Raw genomic sequence first — 24,259 nt, forward strand, 5'->3', positions numbered from 1 at the left:
GGTGACACATAAGAATCCCCTAGGAGGAAATAAATCCCCTAGGACGATTTTACAGCATAGTGATGCTTGGGTATTGATATTAATTTATTGGTATTTAATTGTTATTAACTTAGTATTTAATGAATAGGTTGAACATATTTTCAATGCTTATATTTTGGATATTACTATTTCTGCTTATGCTGTGATCCCATCATATAAAGTAAGTTGAATTGGACTGGACCGATATGTAAATCTCCTATTGCGTTATTAAAGTTTTGTATACTTTCCAGTTTGGAGTAGACTGAAACAAGTGCAATGCTACCCTAGCGAGAACTCTGTAATTTTAAGAGCCTAGAATGTTTTAATGAAATATTGTTCGTTTAGAACACTGTTCTCCCAGACCCCATAGTTTGTATCACACGTAGTTTTACTCTTTGTTATTGATGTCAATATGAATTACATGGGCTGCTTATGGGCAAGTGATTATCTTCAAGACTATTTTAGTGGCTAAAATACTTAATCCCTAGCACTCATTTGTGTGAGTGCTTTGTAGCCTGATTGTACATACATTATCTTAATTGACTCATAACATAAATGAAGTGGTGTCATTCATTTTAGAGAAGATGAGATTAAGGTTATAAATACTAAGACTAGCCTGAGCTATGTAGCTAAAGGGCGTCATTGGATCTCATTAGTATTTGGTACTTGGACCAAGTGCTCTTTCTTCAGTGCTCTTTCTGTGGTCCATAATTGCTCCTTTCTATCTACCTGAGGATTACAGGTCCTCCTCCTTTCTCTGATGATTGGTCCATCTTACTCTTTCCTATGTGATGAAAAGTTAGCAGCCTAAGTTCTTTCTCTGGTCTAGACTCTGGCCCTGACAACTGGTCCTTGTTTCTATTAGAGCTTCACAGAATGTGGTCCATGGACCACCTGCATCAAAATCTCCTGGAGTCTGTTTAAAAATTGCAGGTGCTTGGACCCAGTTTAAGACCCACTAAATCAGAATCTGTCAGGTGGGCCAGGGGCATATACATGTTAAACAATTGCCACAGGTGACTTGACCCTCAAGGTTGACAGTGTTCACTGTTCCCAAAACAGAAATAGAACTACCTGCAAACGGTCTGATAGCTTTTCTTAAAGAATGATAAATTAGAGAATATGTTTTCAGTTCCTCAGAGAATGAAAATATAATAGTATTTTGGATCAGATTAAAATGATGGCCTATTTTAGGTGGGCTAAGTTAGTGCCAGATAAATGCCTCTGTCTTATGTTCAGGAATATTAACTTCTATGATTACTAGAAACTATTGGTGAGTTGACTATTAAACATTTTCCTTCTTAAAACGAAGCATTTTATAATTCTTTTATGTTTATTGTGAACCTATCTCGAAAGTTTTTTATTAGCATTGTGGAGAGCTGTAGAAAATTTTTATCAACAAATTATCCTAAATCATCACAATTTGTTTATCCTGTGTGGACAATGTTAAAAATATGACACCAATTTGTTCTCAGTGATTGTGGTTAATTATTACCTCTCTATTCAGGCCTAAGGTAAGTAGACATTAGGCGATAACACATGTGTTAGCCATTCCTGACTCATCCCTACAGCCAAAGCCTCCACTGTTCAATCTGTGCAGGTAACATTGTGTTCTAAGTGTTAGGGTAGAGTCTTGGCAATTGGACTGGTATCTGAAAGAAGGCAAAAACACATAAATGACCAACATGGCAACTTTTAATATTTTTTTAAACAGATTTTTGATATTTCCTGGGATCCATATCAGCCAAACAGAGTGGTTAGCTGTGGAGTAAAACATATAAAGGTAAAGTAGTCATTTTAAAACAAAATTTTGGTAACTTGTATGGAAAGAATTTCAGGTGTTTATATGTATATAATTTGGTGTTGAGAAACTGCTCAGCTTCATCTTTTTCCCTTAAATTTAGAGCCTTCTTAGCTGCCTCTCTGGTCTTGAAGCAAGCTACAGCTGGTGGGGCTCTCTCTCAGAAATTCAATATAACCACAGTCAAGTGAAGTGTTCAGCAGGCAGCTGAAAAAGAAACTTTGTTAATTAAATATAAATTGAAAAGTCATAATAGTTCTAGGATTGCCTATATTAAAACAGCTCTGATTTTAATTTTGTGAATTATTTTCACATTACTATTAATGTTCACACATGTTGCACATCAAAACTTTTTGACATGTTGATATGTCCTCTTAAAAGAAAGGTGCCATGTGGTGTTGGATATAGACATAGAGGGATATACAGTACAGACCTACCTGGGCCACTGGTTTTTAAATGCCTCTGTCTTCCTCTGGAATACACAGCCTGAAATTTACTAGTGGCCCAGGACCTGCCTCTGGTTATTTGCCTCTTTCTATTTTGTTACACAGGTAGCAAAATTAATACCATCAGCATTCTTTGCTTTGACGTGTCCAAAATTGTCCTGGACCCTGGGATATGGCCCAGGATCTTTTTTTTTTTTTTGTGGATTTGTAGATAATGTAAGTTCAAGTCCATAAATGAGAGTGTAAGGATTACTCGCTTGAATAGAGCATGCATGGATCTCTCCTGGTACCAAAATGGTGCTTTTCTGAATGAACACAGTGGATATCTAGATTATCTTCCAACTATCTCCTTCTGTTTCCCAGTTCTTTTTTGCTTCTTTTAGTCTAGTTTCTCATGATCATTCCCATTATAACTACTAAATGGTTAGAAAGGGACAGATGACAGAAGGCTCACAAATAAATATAACAAGAAACATACAAGATTTACTTAAAGAATATTACAAAACTACAGAGGAATATAAAAAGAAGACTTAAGCAAATGGAGAGACAACATTGATTCTTGAGATGAAATATAAAAGTTATAAATGTATAATGTCTCTCAAAATTAATTTATATGTAGTATAAATTCAATTAATATCTCTGGAAGTTTTGTTGTTATTACCTGACAGCATTTCCCTTTATATTATTATAAGTTAATATGGAAAAATAAAAGAATGGGAATAATCAAGAACTTTGTGATAAAAAGGAATAGTTAAGAGGAATCTGTGTTACTATTGACCAAGCACATTATGAAGTTACAATAAATAGAATGGTGTAAGACAGGGATAAGGATAAATAAATAACAATAAAAAAAAGAAAACTGAGAAATAGGCTTTATTATGTATGACAATTTAGAATATAATAGTATCTCTGACCAGTGGGCACTAGAACAATTTATTTAGGGGGAAAAATTTACATATTATTCATACCATACACTAAAATAATTCTTTATGAATTAAAGAGTTAAATGTTAAAAAACAACAACAACTATACTATAACTAGAGGAATACATAAGTAAATGTTAAACTGGGCTCACGTTGGAGAAAGTCCTTTCTAAATGTAAGAGCAAAGAAAGAAATCATAAAGGATAATATTATAGATTCAACTATATAAATGTTAAAACATTCTGTCTACCTCCCCTCCACCCACAAGAAACAAAAGAGGCAAACCACACATGAGTGAAGTATAAGCAACAAGCATGCATGGTAGATAGAAGGTTGGCTTTTTCTTGAAATGTAAAGACCCCTAGCAAATCCATAAAGTGGACAGAGCATAACACAATTGATAAACATAGAAACATGGTTGGCTAATAGACATGAAAATGCTAAATCTCATTAATAATTAAAGAATAAAAATTTTAAAATAACAAGGTTTTTAATCTATCAAAATTATGATTAAAATGTGCCTAGCAAAGATTTAGTGAATGAATATTCCCAAACCCTGCTGGTGGAGGGATAAATGAGTATGGTCTTTCAGTCCAGAAATTTAGCAATATGTGTCAGTAGCCTTAGACATTTTCCGAGCTAGTAATTTCATTCAAATTTTAATGTATGAGCTGCTGAAGTGAACACTGACAATAATTTCATGTCTTGGAATGTATCCCACTGAAACTGTTAGGTGCCTGAACCAAGCACTGCTTCATTGCTAAATTACTCAGCAATAGGAATTAAAACCAAACAAAAGAAGACTTAAAGCCACCTAACTTCCCCCAGGTATCTAAATAAAATACGGCATATCCATATGAAGAAATAAATACTGCATAATCACTATAAGTCATATTTTAGATAATTATTTAATGTTATTAGGAAATATTCAAGATTTATTTACAGTCTACTTCTGGATGGAGTAAACTTGTGGCTTTGATTTTCTTTTTACTTTAAAAGTAAAGTATATTTTTCTGTAGGAAACAAATTGGAAGGAAATAAGATGTTAAAACAGTTACCTCTGAGTCATGAGTTAATAGATGATTTTTAAAATTTCCCTTTATTTTAAAATTATTTTACGATAACATACTACTTCCAAAATAAGGAAAAAATAATGAAAAAAATGGGAGAAAAAGATAAGTCCATAGGTTCCACTGTCCAACACCTGAGGGCTTCATAAACATTTTGTCATTCTTGTGCAGAGACTTGATTTTAACCTGAGAATATTTTTGCTAAAATATAAGCACTTTTTGCTTCAGCAGGAGTGGGAGGATCCTTCTTTATGTTTTACACAGTTCACCTGAAAGACTAGAAAACTCATTAAATTTGATAAACATTAGTTGAGTTTGTACCAGGTGAAGGAATGAAGACCGAGCAATTTGCTTGAAGCCAAGCAATGATAACATTAGAACAGAACATTCTGTAAGAGAGGCAAAACTGAAATTCTCGAGGGATTAGGGAAAGTTCCCAACTGGTTAGAGGAATGGTAAGTGTCTCGGGAATGGGATGCTATTTGAGCTGAGCTTTAGTGGATAGGTGAGTTTGGTAGGGAGGGCTTGGCAGGAGCAGAACCCAGTGGAAGGGTTGCCTTCAGTCAGGAGTTAATAGGAGGCACTGGTCTCCCATTGAATCATGGAACTAGGGAGCAGAAACGTCCTTAGTCCATAACATGTTCAAATAGTGTCAATGTTTTCATCACTGAAGAACCATCACTGAAGAAAATTTTTAAAATTTTCTTTCCAAGTGAACCAACATTTTGAAAGATGTTGGCCACAAAATATACGTTAGCCATTAAATATTCCCTTAATGATTTTTTTTATTAATCAAAGATATATATCTGCCAACATGAATTCCGCCTAACCTGAAAGGTAGTGAATGTTCTTTCAGCCACAAGCAAATAAATACGTGAGCTCATGATGAGCCTGACTTCCCTCAGATGGTGGCAGCTTCTGGGTTGTCTGAGACCCTGACCCTGGAGCCATCATCCAACCTGCATGTTGTACAGTGAGGAAGCCGAGAGCTAGGAGGTTATTTGACTTTGAATCTTGGTTCTATCTCCTTTACTTGACTCTGGGAAAGATATTTAATCTTCCAGAGGTTGAATTTCTTCCTCTCCAGAGACACAACAACAACAACAAAACAGGTTGGGGGGGACCCACTACCTCCTGAATTTGTTAAGAGTTACACTAAACAGTGTATGGAACCAGGAGGGGCACAATTATGTTCATTTATTTTCCCATTTCCTGGCACAGATAAGATTTAAATTCAGTCTCTGGCTCCCTGTGTAGGGCACTTCCCACTTAGAAATTACTTCTTTAATAATCTAAGTTGGCTAACTTTCCCCAAAAAAACAGGGTCTTAAAAAATAATAGATTAGCTGATTAATTAATAGAATTCTCCAGCTTCCCTATTTTTTTTCCATCCTAGGTTAACTCTAACCAGTTAATTCTAAAGGCAGAAACAGGTAGAACCTGGGACTTCATTTCAAAATACGAAGAGCTGCTTATCCTGTTAAATCTGTTAATTGTGTTTTAGCAGATTTAGGCAATTTTTTTCCTTAAGCAAAAGCAAGCATTTTATTTTATCTTTTTACTTCAAATGAAAAAATCTGCAAATGTCCATCCAGTCATTCTTTATTAATTTTGCTTAGAAAGAAAACTACAGCCAATTTCAGCAGACTTCAACAAATTATTTTCACTCTGTATTTTCTCCATCCAGTTCTAGGATCCCCACTTTTACCCCCCAAAACTGCCTAACATCAAATGAATGATTCCAGTCACAAGATGAATGCAAAATCTTTGATGCACTCCAAGAAAATATTTTTAAGTGAAATGTTTGTAGCTAGGGTGAAATCCTTTCTGGTTTTACAAACGGCACACTACAATGGTCTGAAATGAATGCTTGGAAAACAGTAGCAGTTGAGCATTGTCTGCTTGGTTGGTTTTACAGCAAATGAGCCTATCAGGTTTGTGCATATTCTTGATCCTTCTCCAGGCTCTGGTCATAGATAGAAGAGACCTTGGGGATTACCTAGGGCCAGATGAACTTCAGGTATTTTTCAGTTCTAACAAAATTTGCAATACAGTCTGTGAATGGAGATTGGAGAAGATAAACAATATCTCTTCATTTGACATAGGTTTAATAATTGTTGCTACCCAGAATTGTCACTGTTTTCCAAAGAGGAAGTGCTTCTCAAGAAAAGATAACATATCATAGGTTTTCCATTTTCTGCAGAAAATCTCTTAGCTAGTCTCACATTACATCTATACAGAGGGTGCCAACAAAATGTATACATATTTTAAGAAAGGAAAATTGTATTAAAATTGTAATACTCAATATATACCAATAACAAAAGATGAGTACAAGTCACGTTTGACTTCTGCAATTATAAGAGTTGATCAAAGTGGTTACCATCTGCGTCCAGATACTTATTATTACGGCGAACTACTGCTTGAGCAAAGCTGACCAAAGTGTCCACTTGTATACATTTTGTTGGCACCCCCAGTAGGTGCCTTTTTAGAGAATCATTTGATTACTTAGAATGTTATGTTGACATTATACCATTTGACTGGGTGATTTTTATTAGAAAACGTTTGTGTCTGAGGAAAATGGTCTCTATTTTTTTGTGGTTGTCCATCTAGAAATATTTCAGTAACTCAGATCAAAGGTGCACATCCCAAGTTAAAGGGAGAATAATGCCAAAATTATTTCAAATAATTCCAAAATTACTCTCCTTTTAATCTTCACTCATGAGGAGATACAGTGAGAGAAAAAAAAATCTGACTTAAGTGTCACCACGAGGAGCAAGTTCTTTGGCATGTATATACAACCAGTAATTGTTTATGTCTAATAGTTTGTTCAGGTTCAAAGTTAATACTAAAATGTTAAACGTTTTCCCAAAGCTTATACCTATCTTTTCCCCAGATCTTTTTATTCTTTCCATGTACACTTTCATGTCTCATCATAAAAGTAATAATACCCAAGAAATGAATCACCAGAGCTGACTCTTAATCTCCTCCTTAACGAGAGAAGAATCCTGTATTGTCTCAAATGGTTGCACATCTGCCTTTCACCCTCCCTGTGGTCCACCTCCTCCACAGCTGCCTGAGTCCCGGCTCTCTGGGTAGTACAAACATCCCAGAACTATTTCCTGGAATACCCAGCTATTCTGTGAGGGCCACAGTTTTTCTCACCTGCAGGCACAAAATATTAAAGGTTATCACTGATTTTTCCTCACACATTTCTTGTCACCAGAATTTGTCTAATCCTGTTCTCCTGAATCCCAATGCAATTTCTTTCTCACCACTAATCCAAATCCTATTCTTGCTCAGTCCAAGTAATTCACCATGGTTCTCTATTTTTGAATTCCCTTGCCACTTTCATGTAGTCTGAACATGCTGCCTTGAAATCATCTCTTGTTTTATATGTATCTTCTTCATTAGATTTAAAGTTCGCAAGGCAGAGATCAAGATTTCAATATTTTTCTCATATATAACCCCCTTTGAACCTTCGGGAAGCCACTTATGCTCTCTTTTCCTCACTTCCAAATGGGGATAATAATATTTGCCTTAGCCTATTCTCAAGTGCATGGGGAAGATCAAATAACTGAACATATGTAAAGAGCCATTATAAACTACGAGGGGTGGTATAGGTATACATGGCAGTAAAGTTGTACCAGTTCATACATTTAAAAAAAATGATGTCAAAGTGAAAAAATATTTGATTTCCATACAACCATGGGAGTCTCTCTGCTGTCTTCTATAAAGTAGCTCAAACTTTATGCTAGTCAATTATTTGGCTATATGGAAATATAGCTTATATTTAAACATATTTTTGAGTAACATTTTTATAGTGAAGATTTACAACATTTTTAGTTAGAAAGAAATTAAAATATGCCTAGAAGATATGTCAATATGTTAACAGGAGGTTGTGGATAATTTCAGTTTTCATCTTTACACTTTTTTGTATTTCTAAACTTCTCTACAATGAATCTGTAACTTGACATGAAATCAAGAATCTAATTCTATAACTTGACATGAAATCAAACAAAAACATGATTCAGCCCCTTTATCCCAACTCTGAGAATATTGACTTTTTATATTAAATTACCATTAAGCAATTAGCAAAGTTTTGGAATTTTGGAACTTTGAACATTTTGAAATATCGTTAAGTTTTTCTTATGCTGCTAGTTGGCTAAAATGTTTTGTGTTTTGCTGTGACAGCAGAGAACTTTTAACATAAGTTAAATTATGTATACCTAGTTCAGCTGTAAAAAAATTATGTAAAATATATTGAAACATAAGGAAATAAATACCAATAATGTAATGCATTAGAACACTCTTTTTTTGGATCTATTTTATCACTTACTTTCTAGTTTTGGACACTATGTGGAAATGCCCTGACTGCAAAAAGGGGGATATTTGGCAAAACAGGGGATCTTCAGACCATCCTTTGCCTTGCCTGTGCCAAAGAAGACATCACCTACTCTGGTGCTTTAAATGGTGACATCTATGTCTGGAAAGGGCTCAATTTAGTCCGCACCATTCAAGGGGCACATAGTGTAAGTATTCCCATGTGGAAATTTGGTTATGATTTATTAAATAAGGTCACAAATCTATTTTTTCCCCATTGCATTAGGATCAGCTGACTGCTGAACACTCCCTAAACATTCATGAGAAGATTTCCGAAATTATTCTTGTTCATCTTAAAAGAAATACTACTTTGAACGTGTAATAACTTAATTAGCCTTCACTTCAATTATTGATTGGTTGATTAGTGTTGTTATTCATCAACAGTAGCTTGACAGAAAATGACAACTATTTTGTCATCAGTTTCATCTTATAGGCCAGCACTTCTCACACCTTAGTGGGTCTACAAGTCTCTTGGAGTTCTTGTTAAAATGCAGATTTTGTCTCAGTTGGTCTGGGATGATGTCACTGCTGCTGGCCTGTGGCCCATTTGTTGAAGGGTAAGGGTGGAGACAACTATTGTTTTTACATTGGTTAGTAAGGTATATTTTCCTCACTCTGAATGAGAGAGCATCACCTCAAAGTTAGCATCACAAGCTCTTAAAATGCAAACAGAAACCATTGACAAACTCTCTTTTGATGGTCTGCTCTGTAAGAACAATGGCAAATTTTACTTCGAACCACTGCTCAATTTTGACACATACTAAAATTGTTACATTGCTTTGTCTACCAATGATAAAACGGGATTGTCCAGAAGAATTAGGGAGATGATGTGAAAGGTAAAGCCTGTCGCATGTGATACATGGAAATGTGGTAAAATGTTACTGGGAACTTGGCGGACCTTTAGTTTATTGCCTACAAATTGATCCCTTATCACTCCTAGCAGGAAGAAAAGTTTAAGTAACTCTTAACAAAAGAGCTATGAAATTTTACATCTTTTATTGTCTTGTATGTTGAAGACCAGTTTTCTTGGCTTCACTAATTATGCAACAGCTCTTAAAACAATTAAGAGGTCAGTATTTGTCCTCATTCATAAAAGCAGCTGCCTTAGGAACCTAATTTCTCTTTACACTGGATCTTATGTCAACATTATACACTTGTAGCACTTTTAAACAGACCAAATAAAGTAGTTTCCTATAGAAAAACATCTTTAAATTATGAAACCATTTCAGATGTGAAGAAGCGTTTGCAAATGATGCTTAATAAACTAACGCAAATGTAATTGATGCTTTCCCTTAAGCTCAGATGGTGCCTTCTTGAGCTCATTGAGATGCATTTCAGGCACTTTTGTACCTGTAGAAGTGTTTATGTTCCTAGCCTGAATATCTTTACTTGATTATTTGGGGCAGCAATTTATATGAAACACCTCTATCATCATCATCTTACTTTTCTCTATAACGATCACTTGTCACATAAAGAATGTATGATTTCCATATCTGCTTTAACCAAGGAATTCTGAATAATTTCTTTTATTACAAACTGCTGTCAGATTATTAATGGCAGAAGAGCACTTGAACTATTTTTCCTTTGATGGTTACTATGATTAATTTTTAATCTCGCTAAAATGAAGTATACTTGTCCTATTGTCAGGATTTCAGTGGAGAAGACTTTTTAATTTTTGTTTTGTTTTTTAATCATCAAAATCCAACTCTAATGACTATTTAGAATGATGGCAGCATTGAGTATTATCTGCCTTAATTAACAGGCTGGAATCTTTAGCATGTATGCTTGCGAAGAAGGCTTTGCCACTGGTGGACGAGATGGTTGTATACGATTATGGGATACTGATTTCAAACCAATAACCAAAATTGATCTCAGGGAGACAGAACAAGGATATAAAGGTAACATATGTGTTAATACTTACCCATTACTCTAAGAGTGTTAAATACAAGGTGAAGTCCTGTATTTATTTTTGTTTCTCTGTATCCCATCTTATTCCATAAAGGATTTAAGGTAGTTTGCATAAATATATCAAATACAAGATGAAAAGAATGTTAAAAATAAATGGATACCCCTTTTTTTCTAATTTGCATAAAGGTATCTATATGAACTAGCAGTGGTCCTGCTGCAAAGATAAATAACATAATGATGAAACTACTGAGTGGTATCCCAGGAAATGGGAGTTTCACTTACAAAAACGGGTTTCTGGATAAGTTGGTGACCCTAAGTGTGACTGCACCCAGCCTCTGAAAATAAATAAATAAATAAACAAACAAACAAAATGAAATTATTTTTAAAAATGATAGCTATCATAGTAATAGAAGTTTAGAGTATGGGCTCAGAGTCAGGGGGCCTGGGTTTAAATCCAAATTATATTTATGATAGATTTGAGACCTTGGTCAAATTTCTTCACATCTCTGGGGCTCAGTTTCTTTATCTATAAAATTGGAATAATACTAGCACCAACTTCACAGAGTTGTATGAGGATTAAATACACTTGCAAAGTCTTAGGATAAGTGATGGTGCATAGTCAGCACTCGATAAATGTTAGCTATTATTACAGTATATTGAGTATTTGTACCAGAGAATACAAAGCAGTTTACACACATTTTAAAAAATTCTCATGATAGGCTTATTGTCGCCTTTATACAGATAAAGAATTTGGGGCTGGGAGACATGAAAGTGGCAAATGCAAACAGGAAAGATAAGCTGAAGTCACATGTGATGTTAGTACACTAGCACACGTGGGGAGCTCTGTTCATTTGCTGCAGGGGGGTCCCAGACCCGGCTCTTGGCTCCTGCAACCAGCGCTGACGGAGGGGTGCTCAGTACCACGAGTCCTGGCATTCACAAGATGAAAACTTACTCATTGTTCAGGTGAAGGGAAATTTCTTCCAGTGCTGAGACGACAGAGAAATTTCCTCAGAATCAGGATACAAGATGCCTCTTCTTAGACCTCTCACCATCCCTGCTGCCCACCTGCTGGTCTGAACCACCACTTTCACATAGATTACTGTGGTTGCTTCATACCTTGTGTCCCTGTTTCAACCATTATTCTCCGAATAACAGCTAGAGGGGCTGTTGGAAATTTACATGAGCCAGATCACATCATTCCTTTCCCCAAAGCCCTGCGATGATTCCCATTTTCCTCAGAAAGAGTCCAAGTCTTTAAGGTGGTCTAGCAGCCCCTTCCCCTTGTATCAGCCTGGTTAAACCCTAAGAACCAGCAATAGGAGTTCATAGAAAGGATTAGGGAGCGAGTGTCATGGGCAGATCTCCACCTTAGACAGATCTCTTTGTAGTTGAGAAACCTTGGTATAGAACATTCAAAAGAGCAACTCTCAAATCTGAGTACAGCCTTGTTTCTGATAGAAACGAACAAGCACATCAGATTGTTCTCCTGGTCTTTTGGGTGGCTTCATCACTCGCCTCTATTCCCATCTCCTCTATCACCTCTCTCCACGTCTGCCCACCAACTCCTTTGGGCCATGCCTCCTGCCTCACTGTTGTTCTGAGAAAGCAGGGGGTGGGGTCGGGGGCATCAGAAGAACATGTGTGGTGAGGTGTGCCTTGAGGGGATGTGTGTGGTAGTGTTTTTTCATACTCGGTGGTGTGGAATGTGGGGTCACACAAGCAGAGGTTAACTGTCTGGTTCGTTCTGGTAGTAATTCCCCTGTGAACACTCTTCCCAAGCTGGCCTCATCTAAAAGCTAGCCTGGGGGTTCCTTCCTTGGGGTGGGATGCAGTGGGTTTGGAGGTGTGTTTCTATCTTCTGAGGTCCTGTTAGACTGTGTGCTCCTTCAGGGTTCCTGTGACTCTAGCATTTTGGATCCTGTGGATTCTGAAATAGCCCAGGATATTGTAAAGAATAACTTACTCTACAGGTCGTGCTAGAAAGTCTCAGGCAGAGAGCCCTTGTCATCAGCATCACTGGGCCAGGGCCACTACAGGCTGCAGGTGACCTATAGGCCAGTTTAGGACCAGCCCCTGCCCAGCTTGTGGAGGGGCCCTGGGACTCTCCCGGAGCAGCTCCCAGTACCCAATGCCTGCTCTGTGGTGACCTTTGTGTTGAGCACTCTGCACACTGGTGCCCATTTAATCCTTAAACAGCCCTTGGGGTTACCCAGACAGGGCTGGCTTCTGGGGCAGGAGACCTGTGTGGCTGCCCAGGGCCTTGCACTTAGAAAGTACAATTTAGTGTCCACATCAGTGCATCGACAAGGAGATAAGCAAGGAGTTCTCTGTCATAGAGTGTGGGCCAATGTAACTTTTTCCAGAAAAATATTTCAAGCAGATATAAGCAAGCAGGCATCCAGAGAACAATGTAAAAAAAAAAAAATGTTAGTAAAGCTGCCAAAAATGGACTATGAAAGTTCATTGTAAACTGGAAGCGAAACATGTACTGAGATAACTTATTAAATGGGATTTTTGACCATAAACTGGCTAGATTTTGAGAAGCATCAACCAGAAATGATTCCTTTTTGGCAGTCACTTTATCCAGTTCATCTGAAAACTGTATCACCTGAGCCTCCTTATGACCAGGTATTTGTATTGATTGCACACAGCTAACCCCATGGCCAACTCCTGTCCCCAGAATCAAAAGAAGATAGGAACACCGTCTGTTTTGTATTAACAGATGTATTAACAGATTCCTCCACCTACTTCTTGCCAAGATCAGAGCAGATGGGGCAACGCACAGGAGACAGGCAAGCCTGCCTGCACCTCGTAGATGGGGCCTGTAGCACCTGGGCGTACAGTTTATTGGAGGAGGGATTGGCATGCATTTTTAGATGGATACCAGTGGGACAATAGACTATATTTTAAGGGAGTAATGGGTGCTTTTAAAGAATTGGACAGATCATGCTGCAGTTTGAGCCCAAGGGAGCTATGAGAAGGATCTCTGTTCTTCAAATGGCAGCTATTTTCTTGCCACCTTCTTAATTTTTGCAATCATTGCTCGCTACCAACATTCTTATTTACTTAATATTTTACTTTAAATTGATGTTAATACTTCTTTCTCTTTTTGCTTCTCATAAGCAATAATATCTGTGAAATCATGGCTTTAATATACCATATATATATATATATATATATATATATATATATATGATTCATTAAAGTAAGTTCTAACTATTGAAATAATACACTTTGTCCATGTAGCATCCCCCCATCAGTAGTGCCTTTGCCTGTCATCCTTTTGGCAACACTGTAACAGAAGTCCATTATGTACTATCAAACTTCCAAAAAAATGTTGGCATTTGTTCCAGCCCTTATTGGAAAAACAGAATAAATGTCTAGAGTCAAAAGAATGGAAGGCTTCTGGTTGAAGTAACAACCCAAAATTTCGGTAACAACCCAAAATCCGGCCAAAGTTTTTGAGCCTGTGGGGACAAGACCAGGCAGAGGAAACCTTCTGTGATGCTGAGTCACCCTCAGAGGTGCTCTTGTCCCCCAGTCAGGCCGTAAGGCCATCCTCACACTGGAGCAGGGAAGGAGTCCGTTGAGTTCAGAAGCTGCCTTGCACAGCTCAGAACAGTAGGCCATCTCAGAATGGGCCCTATCTGTGGTGGTCTCTGAGGCCAGCTGCTGGGACCACCCTGCGATAGGAGTGCCCTCTAAGGCTCATGATGGGAGGAGCGAGGCCAGAGTGAGAAAGGAGACCCAGCACAAATATGGGGATAAAAATAGTAAGATTTGAGGAGAGGATTAAGTAGTGTTCAGGTCCAGCTTCCCCTTCAACCAGCCAATACATCACCCTTGGTCCTCTGAGCATTTGCAGAGAGTATGGAGTAAAGAGATGTGAAGGAAAAGGGAAGTAAAGTGGGTGGGGAAAGGATAAAACAGGAGAAAGAAGGCAGAGTGGACAAAAGAAGTTTGGATGTACTTAATTCCACCCCATCCCACCCCCAAAAGAAGTCTTGACTTTCTTTCCCACCTTCAGGCTCTTTGCCTCAAATATAGAAACAGTATATTTGAAAGGAGCAGATTCAAGCAAAGCAATGTTAGGACTTCTTGCTCTGGACTTGGACATGAATGTATATGTATGAATAGTTTTTTTTTGCAAGAATTTTTTGATATAAATGAGGCTTCTTCCATATTTTCACTGTTTGTGTAACAATGACTCTTGAATTTATTTCCATGGAAATATAGTGATTTCTCATTTTAGTCAAATAGCCAAACACCTTTCTAAACAAATGTTGCAAGATAATTAATCATGGCCATGTTCCAATTCCCATAGTATAGCTGGTGCTCTGTGTTCCTTAAATTTAAATATGTTAATTAAAATTCAAAAACTGCTACTTATTAGCATTTGGGAATCCAAATCTATTTATAAAGATCAAACTTAGGGGCATACCTTGCTTTATTGGGCTTTGCTTTATTCAAAGATTTTGTGTTTTTCCAAATTGAAGGCAAACTCTCCACCAGCAAGAAGATTATGACTCACTGTATTGCAATACTTGCTTTATTGTGGGGTTCTGGAACTGAACCCCCAATGTGTCCAAAGTATGTTTGTACTTCATATGCTACCTGTAAAGACCTCTATTGCCCTTCCTGTAGACTTCCAGAAGATCTACAAAATGAATCTGGTAGTTTCCACTTTGTTTATACAAATCTGATGAAGATTGCATCTCCTAATCACTATTTGCATCTTCTAACAACTATTAACTGTTAAACATTAAGACAGAAAACAGTTTTTAGATAAACTAAGATGAACACTAAGTTCAGAAAAAAAAAAGGGTATTCTAGTTTTATTCTAGAAAGAAAGTATTAGTTCTCTTAGATCTTTGTAGTCAAGCTTGAGCTGATTAAGACATTTGACTTCCAGTGAAAACAATTCACCCTGCTTTAGACTGAGGGAGAACCGGTTTGGAGATGGGTCATGCCCACATCAACAAGAATCAGAGCTGATTTTGGGGCATCAAGTCTCCTCCTCAAGTCTTAGTCAAAGAAAATGGCATTCTTATGACAGGAGGACCATTCTTCAATCAAGGCAATAGTAGTGTTTTATTTACACCACTGACTTGTACATCTTTTGTGAGTGACTTGATTTTTGCTGATTGGTAAGTCTGCAAACAAGTTTTTTGCTAACAACACATGATATAAACCAAGAACCAAATTTGTCCAGGATCCCTTATCTACAATTCTGAAAGCCAAAATACTCAGAATATCAAACTACTTTTTTTTTTTTTTCAAATGAGAGTAGCTAACTTTTTAAAATTTTGGTAAAATATACATAATGCAATTTACCTTTTTAACCATTTGTAAGTGGACAGATCAGTGGCATTAATTAAGTACATTTACATTGTTGTGCAGCTATCACCAATATCCATTTTCAGAATATTTGTTATCTTCCCAAATTGAAACTTCATATCCAGTAAACACTAACTCCTATTCCCCTCTTCTCCTGACCCCTGGAAGCCACTATTCTACTTTCTTTCTCTAGGAATTTGCCTATTCCAGGTACCTCATATAAGTGGAATTATACAGTATTTGCTCTTTAGTGACTGACTTATTTCTCTTAACATAATGTCTTCAAGTTTCATTCATGTTGTAGCATGTGTTAGAATTTCCTTTGTTCTTAAGGTTGAATAATATACCATCATATATACCACATTCTGTTTATCCATTAATCTGTTGATGAGTATTGGGGTTGCTTCCACCTTTTGACTATTGCAAAAAATGCTGCAATGAATATGGGTGTACAAATATCTCTTTGAGACACTGCTTTCAATTCCTTTAGCTATATATATCCAATAGTGAAATTACTGAATTATATGGCATTTCTAATCTTTTCAAGAAATTGCCATACTGTTTTCCATAGCAGCTGCACCATCTTACATTCCTACCAGCAGTATGTAAGGGTTGCAATTTCTTTACATCCTCGCCAACAATTTTGATAATAGCCATTCTGGTAGATGTGAAGTGTTACACTTCTGATAATAGCCATTCTGGTAGATGTGAAGTGGTTGTGATTTGCATTTCCCTAATGATTACAGATGTTGAGCATTTTTCATAAGCTTGTTGGCCATTTGTGTATCATCTTTGGAGAAATTTCTATTCGAGTCCTTTGCCCATTTTTAAATCAGGTTGTTTATCCTTTTGTTGTTGAGTTGTAACAGTTGTTAATATATTCTGGGTATTAACCCCTTATGAGAGATGTGATTTGCAAATATTTTCTCCTATTTCATAGGTTGTCTTCTCACTCTGTTGATGTATCCTGTGATGCAAAAATATTTTTAATTTTGTCGTAGTCTAATATATCTATGTATTTCGTTTGTTACCTCTGCTTTTAGTGTCACATACAACATGTCATTGTCAAATACAACATCATGAAGCTTTTCCCTATATTTTCTTATAAGTGTTTCATAGTTTGAGCTCTAACATTTAGGTCGTTGATCCATTTTGAATTAATTTTTGCAAGGTAAGGGTCCAACTTCATTCCTTTTTCAAAATATTTTTATAATTAATTTACTACAAAACCTGACCTGAACTTATATGAGGCTGTTTATTGTCATCATATGTGTGACTATTCATACACTTCATTGCAGAACTATTTAACTTTGAGGTATTGCCCCAGACTCCATTGTACGTATTACATGAATCCAAAATCCAGAATTATCTGAATTCCAAAGAATTCACCTGATCCCAAAGAATTTCAGATATATGGGATGGTGGGCCTCCAATACATTTTTTTAGTGAATATCAAATTTTGGAATTTCCAAGCTGGGAGAGACATTGGATGCCAGTATGTGGAGCTCTCTCACCTCGTGGATGAGTAGAATTAGGCACAGGATCATTGGCATCAAGCTAATTGTAGTATTAATCTCAAACCTCACACCAAAATTAATAATAATGCATTTTTAGTCTGATCATTTTTAAAAACAAATTTATGATCTGGGTAAAATAATGAAGGTTAAGTGACTTACAGTGGTGGCAAGAGAAGCCAAAAATAATTCTTAAAGCAGGGCAAGCAAAATGAATTACATCTATGGTGATAAAATACTTTGAATTAATGGCTGTAAATGATTATGTCTAAAGGATACAGTAATTAATCACACAGTATAAGATGTATTATTCATTTATTTAAATATTCTATATACATTTATTAAGCATCTATGAAGTGTCCTAGGAGCTGAATAGGTTTTTCTAAAATAGCTTGCTTCGGGCATTTTATTGGAGTCTTTTGCATGTTTAATTTCCAACACATATTTGTTGAATTGCTGCTGCGTATAATGACTATAAGCTCCAAATCGGCAGGTATCTTGCATTAGGTTAAGCAGCATTCCCACAGTATTGAGCAAGAGTTAGGAGGCTGAGGTCTCCAGGATACAAGATGCCTCTTCTTAGACCTCTCACCATCCCTGCTGCCCACCTGCTGGTCTGAACCACCACTTTCACATAGATTACTGTGGTTGCTTCATACCTTGTGTCCCTGTTTCAACCATTATTCTCCGAATAACAGCTAGAGGGGCTGTTGGAAATTTACATGAGCCAGATCACATCATTCCTTTCCCCAAAGCCCTGCGATGATTCCCATTTTCCTCAGAAAGAGTCCAAGTCTTTAAGGTGGTCTAGCAGCCCCTTCCCCTTGTATCAGCCTGGTTAAACCCTAAGAACCAGCAATAGGAGTTCATAGAAAGGATTAGGGAGCGAGTGTCATGGGCAGATCTCCACCTTAGACAGATCTCTTTGTAGTTGAGAAACCTTGGTATAGAACATTCAAAAGAGCAACTCTCAAATCTGAGTACAGCCTTGTTTCTGATAGAAACGAACAAGCACATCAGATTGTTCTCCTGGTCTTTTGGGTGGCTTCATCACTCGCCTCTATTCCCATCTCCTCTATCACCTCTCTCCACGTCTGCCCACCAACTCCTTTGGGCCATGCCTCCTGCCTCACTGTTGTTCTGAGAAAGCAGGGGGTGGGGTCAGGGGCATCAGAAGAACATGTGTGGTGAGGTGTGCCTTGAGGGGATGTGTGTGGTAGTGTTTTTTCATACTCGGTGGTGTGGAATGTGGGGTCACACAAGCAGAGGTTAACTGTCTGGTTCGTTCTGGTAGTAATTCCCCTGTGAACACTCTTCCCAAGCTGGCCTCATCTAAAAGCTAGCCTGGGGGTTCCTTCCTTGGGGTGGGATGCAGTGGGTTTGGAGGTGTGTTTCTATCTTCTGAGGTCCTGTTAGACTGTGTGCTCCTTCAGGGTTCCTGTGACTCTAGCATTTTGGATCCTGTGGATTCTGAAATAGCCCAGGATATTGTAAAGAATAACTTACTCTACAGGTCGTGCTAGAAAGTCTCAGGCAGAGAGCCCTTGTCATCAGCATCACTGGGCCAGGGCCACTACAGGCTGCAGGTGACCTATAGGCCAGTTTAGGACCAGCCCCTGCCCAGCTTGTGGAGGGGCCCTGGGACTCTCCTGGAGCAGCTCCCAGTACCCAATGCCTGCTCTGTGGTGACCTTTGTGTTGAGCACTCTGCACACTGGTGCCCATTTAATCCTTAAACAGTCCTTGGGGTTACCCAGACAGGGCTGGCTTCTGGGGCAGGAGACCTGTGTGGCTGCCCAGGGCAGCCACGTTTTTCATTTACATCCAGCATAGAGATTAGACAAATAACCCTGACCTTGGTTTAGGCCAGTCTTGTAGTCCAGTCATTTGTGCTCAGGAATCCCCGAGATGATACACGTCTTCCCTCCCTCTTGTCTCCATTAGGTTCCCAAACTCTGCCTTTAGCATTACTCTTAGGGCATCAGAACCAAAAGCAAGGTCAGGAGCCCCTGGCCCACCTCCAGAGTTCCTAGATGGCCTCAGCCAACACCCTCATGAAGGGAGAGAGGGGGACAGGGTTCAGGGGTCCCTGCAGTGTTTTTCCGCCCCCTCTGCCAACCTTCCCTCTTTGAGGGAAACCTTTCTTCCTCTCACTTAAAAAACAAACAACTTTTGTTACCTTTTAACTCTACCATGGTGCTCCTCAGTATAGCTTTTTAAGAAAGTTAGGTTAACAGGAGAAAGATACCACCTTATCTTGTTTACTCTTTGGTACTATGTCCTGGGTGCACATGCACAGAAAGGAAAAAAAACTTTGTGGGGAAGAGAATTTGTTCTAGACTTGTACTGCCTGAATTCTCATTTTATCTCTATCACTTGCTCACTGTGGGACTTTGGGCAAATAATCTAAACATTCTACGCTATAATTTCCTCGTTATGTGTTTTTGTGGCATTGAATCCACTCCAGTTCCTGAGGCCTCTATGAATGAGTGACATCCACAGTGTCCTGTCCTCACAGCCCTGCTCAGCTCCTGTAGACTCATGTGTATGGCTTCTTTTATGGAGTCAGTCCATCTCGTACTTGGTCTTCCTCTTTTCCCGCTGCCTTCTATATTCCCCAGCATTATTGTCTTTTCCAAAGAACTCTGCCTTCTCATGATGTACCCAAAGTAGGACAGCTTCGGTTTTGTCATTTTTGCCTCCAGCGATGTTTCAGACTTAATTTGCTCCAGGACCCGTTTGTTCATCTTTCTGATGGTGCAGGGTATCCGTAGAACTCTCCTCCAGCATCACATTTCAAGTGAATAATTTTTTTCCCTATCAGTCTTTTTTACTGTCCAACTTTTGCATCTGTACATGCTAATTGGGAATGTGAGGGTGTGGATGATCTCAGCCTTGGTCTCTAATGACGCGTCTTTGCTCTCGGTGATCTTTCCTAATTCTTCTATTGCTGCCCTGCTGAGTCTCAGCCTTCTATTGATTTAACGGCTGCCATCTCCATCTGAATTGATGACTGAAACCAAGGTAAGCAAAATCTTTAACAATTTCAGTGTCTTCATTGTCTATGTTATTGCTGTATATTTCTTCTGTAGCCATGATTTTGGTCTTCTTGATATTCAAATGCAGTCCTGCTTTGACACTTTCTTCTTTCACTATAAGTCATTTCAAATCATCGCTACTTTCTTTCAGTAAGATCATATTATCTGTGTATCTTAAGTTATTGATATTTCTTCCACTGATATTTATGCCTCTTTCCTCTAAATATAGCCCAGTTTTTCATTTACATCCAGCATAGAGATTAGACAAATGAGACAAAATGCATCCTTGTCTGACACTTTTACCTGTAAGAAACCATTTGATCTCTCCATATTTTGTTCTGACAGTGGCTTCCTGTTCACAGTACGGGCTGTGAAACAAACAGGACAGTCAAGTGCTGGGGCACATACATTTGTGTGTATATGTGTGGGGACAGAGCCCCAGAAAGTAGTTCACAGGCTCTCAGCCTCACGTGGAAAGGTGCTGGCTCAGGTAGTAGATGGCCCTCAGCTGTGGCTAGTTGGCCGTCAGCTGTAGCCAGTTGGCCAATTAGCCGCTAATATAACTGCTGCGGCTACGGAGGAGAGCCGAGGAGCAGAGTAGAGGAGAGTCGTCGGTCGGTTGGCAGAAAAACGGACAGCAGGTCACACATCCGGTGAACGAACCCAGCCTCCAGTGAGACCATAGTGGTATGACTCCCCTACCTATGGCTCTGTGGGTGTTCCTTTTGGCCTCACCATATCCTGCGTTCTTGTGTGCGGAGCGGGAGCAGAGAAACTGCAGGCCGCCCCACATGACAAATGGTGCAGCGAGCAGGGTCTCTTGCACGACAATATGTTTAGAGCAACCATAGCTTTTCATGATCCATGCAGTCAAAGGCTTTACTGTAGTCTGTAAAACATAGACTCACCCTCTGGAACTCTTTGGAGCACTCCAGTGTCCAACAAATGCTCACTATTAGATCTCGAGTGCCTCTTCCTTTTCTGAATCCAGCTTGAACAGCCTGCCTTTCTTGTTCCATTGCCGTGAGCATCACTTTATTTGTGGGGGAAATTAGAGCAGTGGTCCTATAGTTACTGTACTCATTAGCATCTCCTTTCTTTAAGATTGGGATGGATATTGAATGTTTCCAGTCTGCAGGCCATTGTTTTCTTTCCCATATTTGTTGACACATTCTTGTTAGGACTTTGACAGATTCAATCTCCGTGGCTTGAAATTATTGGTATCCCCTCTACTTCTGGTGGTTTTTCTTCCCAATTCTTTCAGGGTGGCTTTCACTTCGCTTTCTAGAATTATAGGTTCTTCCTCACAGGAATCTTCTTCAAAATATCTGTCATCCTTTTGTCTCTTATATAGATTTTTAGTTTACTGTTTCCACTCTTGGACTTTGGACAAATAGTGTAACTTTCTATGCTGTCATTTCCTCATTTATTCAGCAGATATTTACTGGCCCTGTCTAGGGCCCTGCGCTTTCCGTGGGGCCTCCTCCTGAGTTGTTATTACCATTCTTAGGCATTTGTGTAAAGCTCTGGGTGCAGGGCTGAGTAAGGTTGGTGAGGATGCTCCCGCTCATTTACAGGGCTTGCTTATTTGACCGGCATCAACTTCTCAAAGTTGCACATTCTTCTTGCCATCTGCTCATCAGCCCTTGGGCTTTCTAACCCACCAGGGTGGAGTTTTCCAATGTGTGGCTGAAGAATCACTGTATTAGAATCACCTGGTAGTGCAGCCTGGCAATCAGAATGTTCAACAATCTGACTGAAAGCTGAGAACACACTGCCTGGGAAACAGCTTGGGAGTGGCTTTCAACACGTGGTTCTCAGGCCTGGGGAGCCAAAAACAGCTATGCCTAGCCCTGCTCCAGACCCACTGAGAGGAATCTAGGAGTACTAGATTTAAGAACACTAATAAGTACCAACTGCCCCCCTGTGTCACTGGAGGCTCCCAGGGATGTCCACAGAGAGGACTCAACCCAGAGTAGTGGTGACCAGTTCCTTGTCTCCACATGAGAAAGAATTCAAGAGTGAGACAGATGAAGGAAAGCACAGGGAGTTTATTGAAAAGAAAGTACACACTTGAGAGGGAATTGTGGGCGAACTCAGAGATTGAATCTTGCCCAAGAAGTCCTGACCAGGGGTATTTATCTCTCCTATGGGTGGGAATTGGTAATGTCCCGCTGACGTGGTTTATTCATCTCCTCCCTTTGGGTGGGAATCTTGTTTCCCCATCTTGCTTCCTTATATGGCTCCTCCAGAACTGTCATGTCGTCAGATGCATGCTGGGAGTCAGTAGTAACTGCAATGTAAATGAGATTATAATGACATTATGAATCGCTAAAGGTCAGGTCCCAGTCAAGGGGATTAGCCTTGTTGGATAAAACTTGATCTTCTCCAACTGCAGGTGCCAGATACAGTCACTTGTTACTTGTGTAAAACCAATGAGGTGCCTCACGTTGTACCTTGGAAGGGGATGTCAATTTCCTAGGCTACCTGTCCTGCCTCACCTGCTTCCAATCTTCCCATCTTGGGCCAAATAATTGGGAGCAAAGACCATTTCATTCCCAAAATATTAATAGTTTTTTCTCTCTTTGTCTGTTGGAGCATAGCCTTTCCTTCTGAGAGTCTGCAGTGCTAGTACCCCAAAATGATAACAAACAAGTAAGTTGTAACACAAGGAAGGCACGCGGAGCAATTTCTTCATAGCTCCCGTGCTAACTCTTCCCGTTACCAGAATCTGACCACAGTTGTTTTCCATTGAGATGTGAACTTAATACAAGACTCCAACAAAGCACAGAATCCAAGCTGGTTAAAATAACAATAACTTATAGTTACTGGTTAATTTCCTAAGTGCCCAATACTGGGTCAAGTTTTTGAATATACTATTGCACTGAATCTTTATAACAGTGCTATGAAATGTGAGTGCTAATATTCTCTCCAGTTTACAGATGAGGAAGCTGAAGATTTGAAAGATTAAATAGCGTTCCATGTCACACAGGTGTGAGTGGTGGGGCTGGGATATAAATCTAGTCCATGTATTTAACCATTCAATGAACTAGTGGAAAAAAGCAATGTTTTTTACCTCTGTGTTAATATTCATGATATTCACGGACTAGATCTCCCCATGCCCAGGGTTCCAGGCTGTGACAGAGAGGAGTAAAAGAGTGCTATTGCCACTGACAGGTCTGAATGTAAAAACTGGGCAAAGGGCTGGTGAGAATTTGCTCTCTGGATTTTTAAGTGGGTGGCTGCTCTCTGCTGCTCTCTGCTGGCAGTCTGGACCAAGCACAGGCCGGAGCCCCACATTTCTCAGAGCGGAGTGGCAGAAAAGGCCACAGGGTCAAAAATGTGGATGTCTCTCAAATTCAGCAAAATGCCTTTAGTTCAACCTGACAAAAATCTCTGAAACATGCACTTTTCCAAAAGAAAAGAGCATTTTGGGCTTTTAAATCATTAGGATTGTTCTTCCTGGCTCTCTTTTCACTATTGGATTTCTAACCATATTCCAATTATTTTTTCTGACTCCCAGAGCAGAAGATAAAGACAGCTTAATTACTTCCCATTGCAATGGCTACCTGAGTCAGCCCGACTAGGAAACCATGATTACATTACTATTGTCTGAATTTGTGTCAGGGAAGTTAAAACTAAGTCTGGATAGACAGGAGAAGGGGAACACTGTCAGAAGCCTGTCAGGGACTTGCCACTTATCAGGGTCTCTCCAGAGCATGCCCAGAAGAGACAGTGCAGCTTTCTTCACTACTGTTGCATGCAGAATAGTAATTAGGTTCAGTAATGATGAAAACAGGATGTTTGATAACATCCTGATGG

The 24,259-nt window shown here is 38.9% G+C and overlaps 1 protein-coding gene across 7 annotated transcripts in view; it reads left to right on the plus strand.

Annotated features, from left to right (window-relative positions):
- Positions 1-24,259, plus strand: part of EML6 (EMAP like 6) — a 232,773-nt gene that overhangs the window by 90,594 nt on the left and 117,920 nt on the right. For 5 of the 7 annotated variants that reach the window (XM_074331995.1, XM_074331996.1, XM_074331991.1 and 2 more), the window contains 3 exons: positions 1,733-1,801; positions 8,602-8,787; positions 10,401-10,536. In XM_074331995.1, the coding sequence (XP_074188096.1) occupies positions 1,733-1,801; positions 8,602-8,787; positions 10,401-10,536 (391 nt within the window). The remainder of the gene's footprint in view (positions 1-1,732; positions 1,802-8,601; positions 8,788-10,400; positions 10,537-24,259) is intronic. The other 2 variants (XM_074331994.1, XM_074331993.1) reach the window with 2 other exon arrangements.

This window comes from Rhinolophus sinicus, linkage group LG05 (genome assembly GCF_036562045.2).
Source record: "Rhinolophus sinicus isolate RSC01 linkage group LG05, ASM3656204v1, whole genome shotgun sequence".
In the NCBI taxonomy this organism is placed as follows: Eukaryota; Metazoa; Chordata; class Mammalia; order Chiroptera; family Rhinolophidae; genus Rhinolophus; species Rhinolophus sinicus.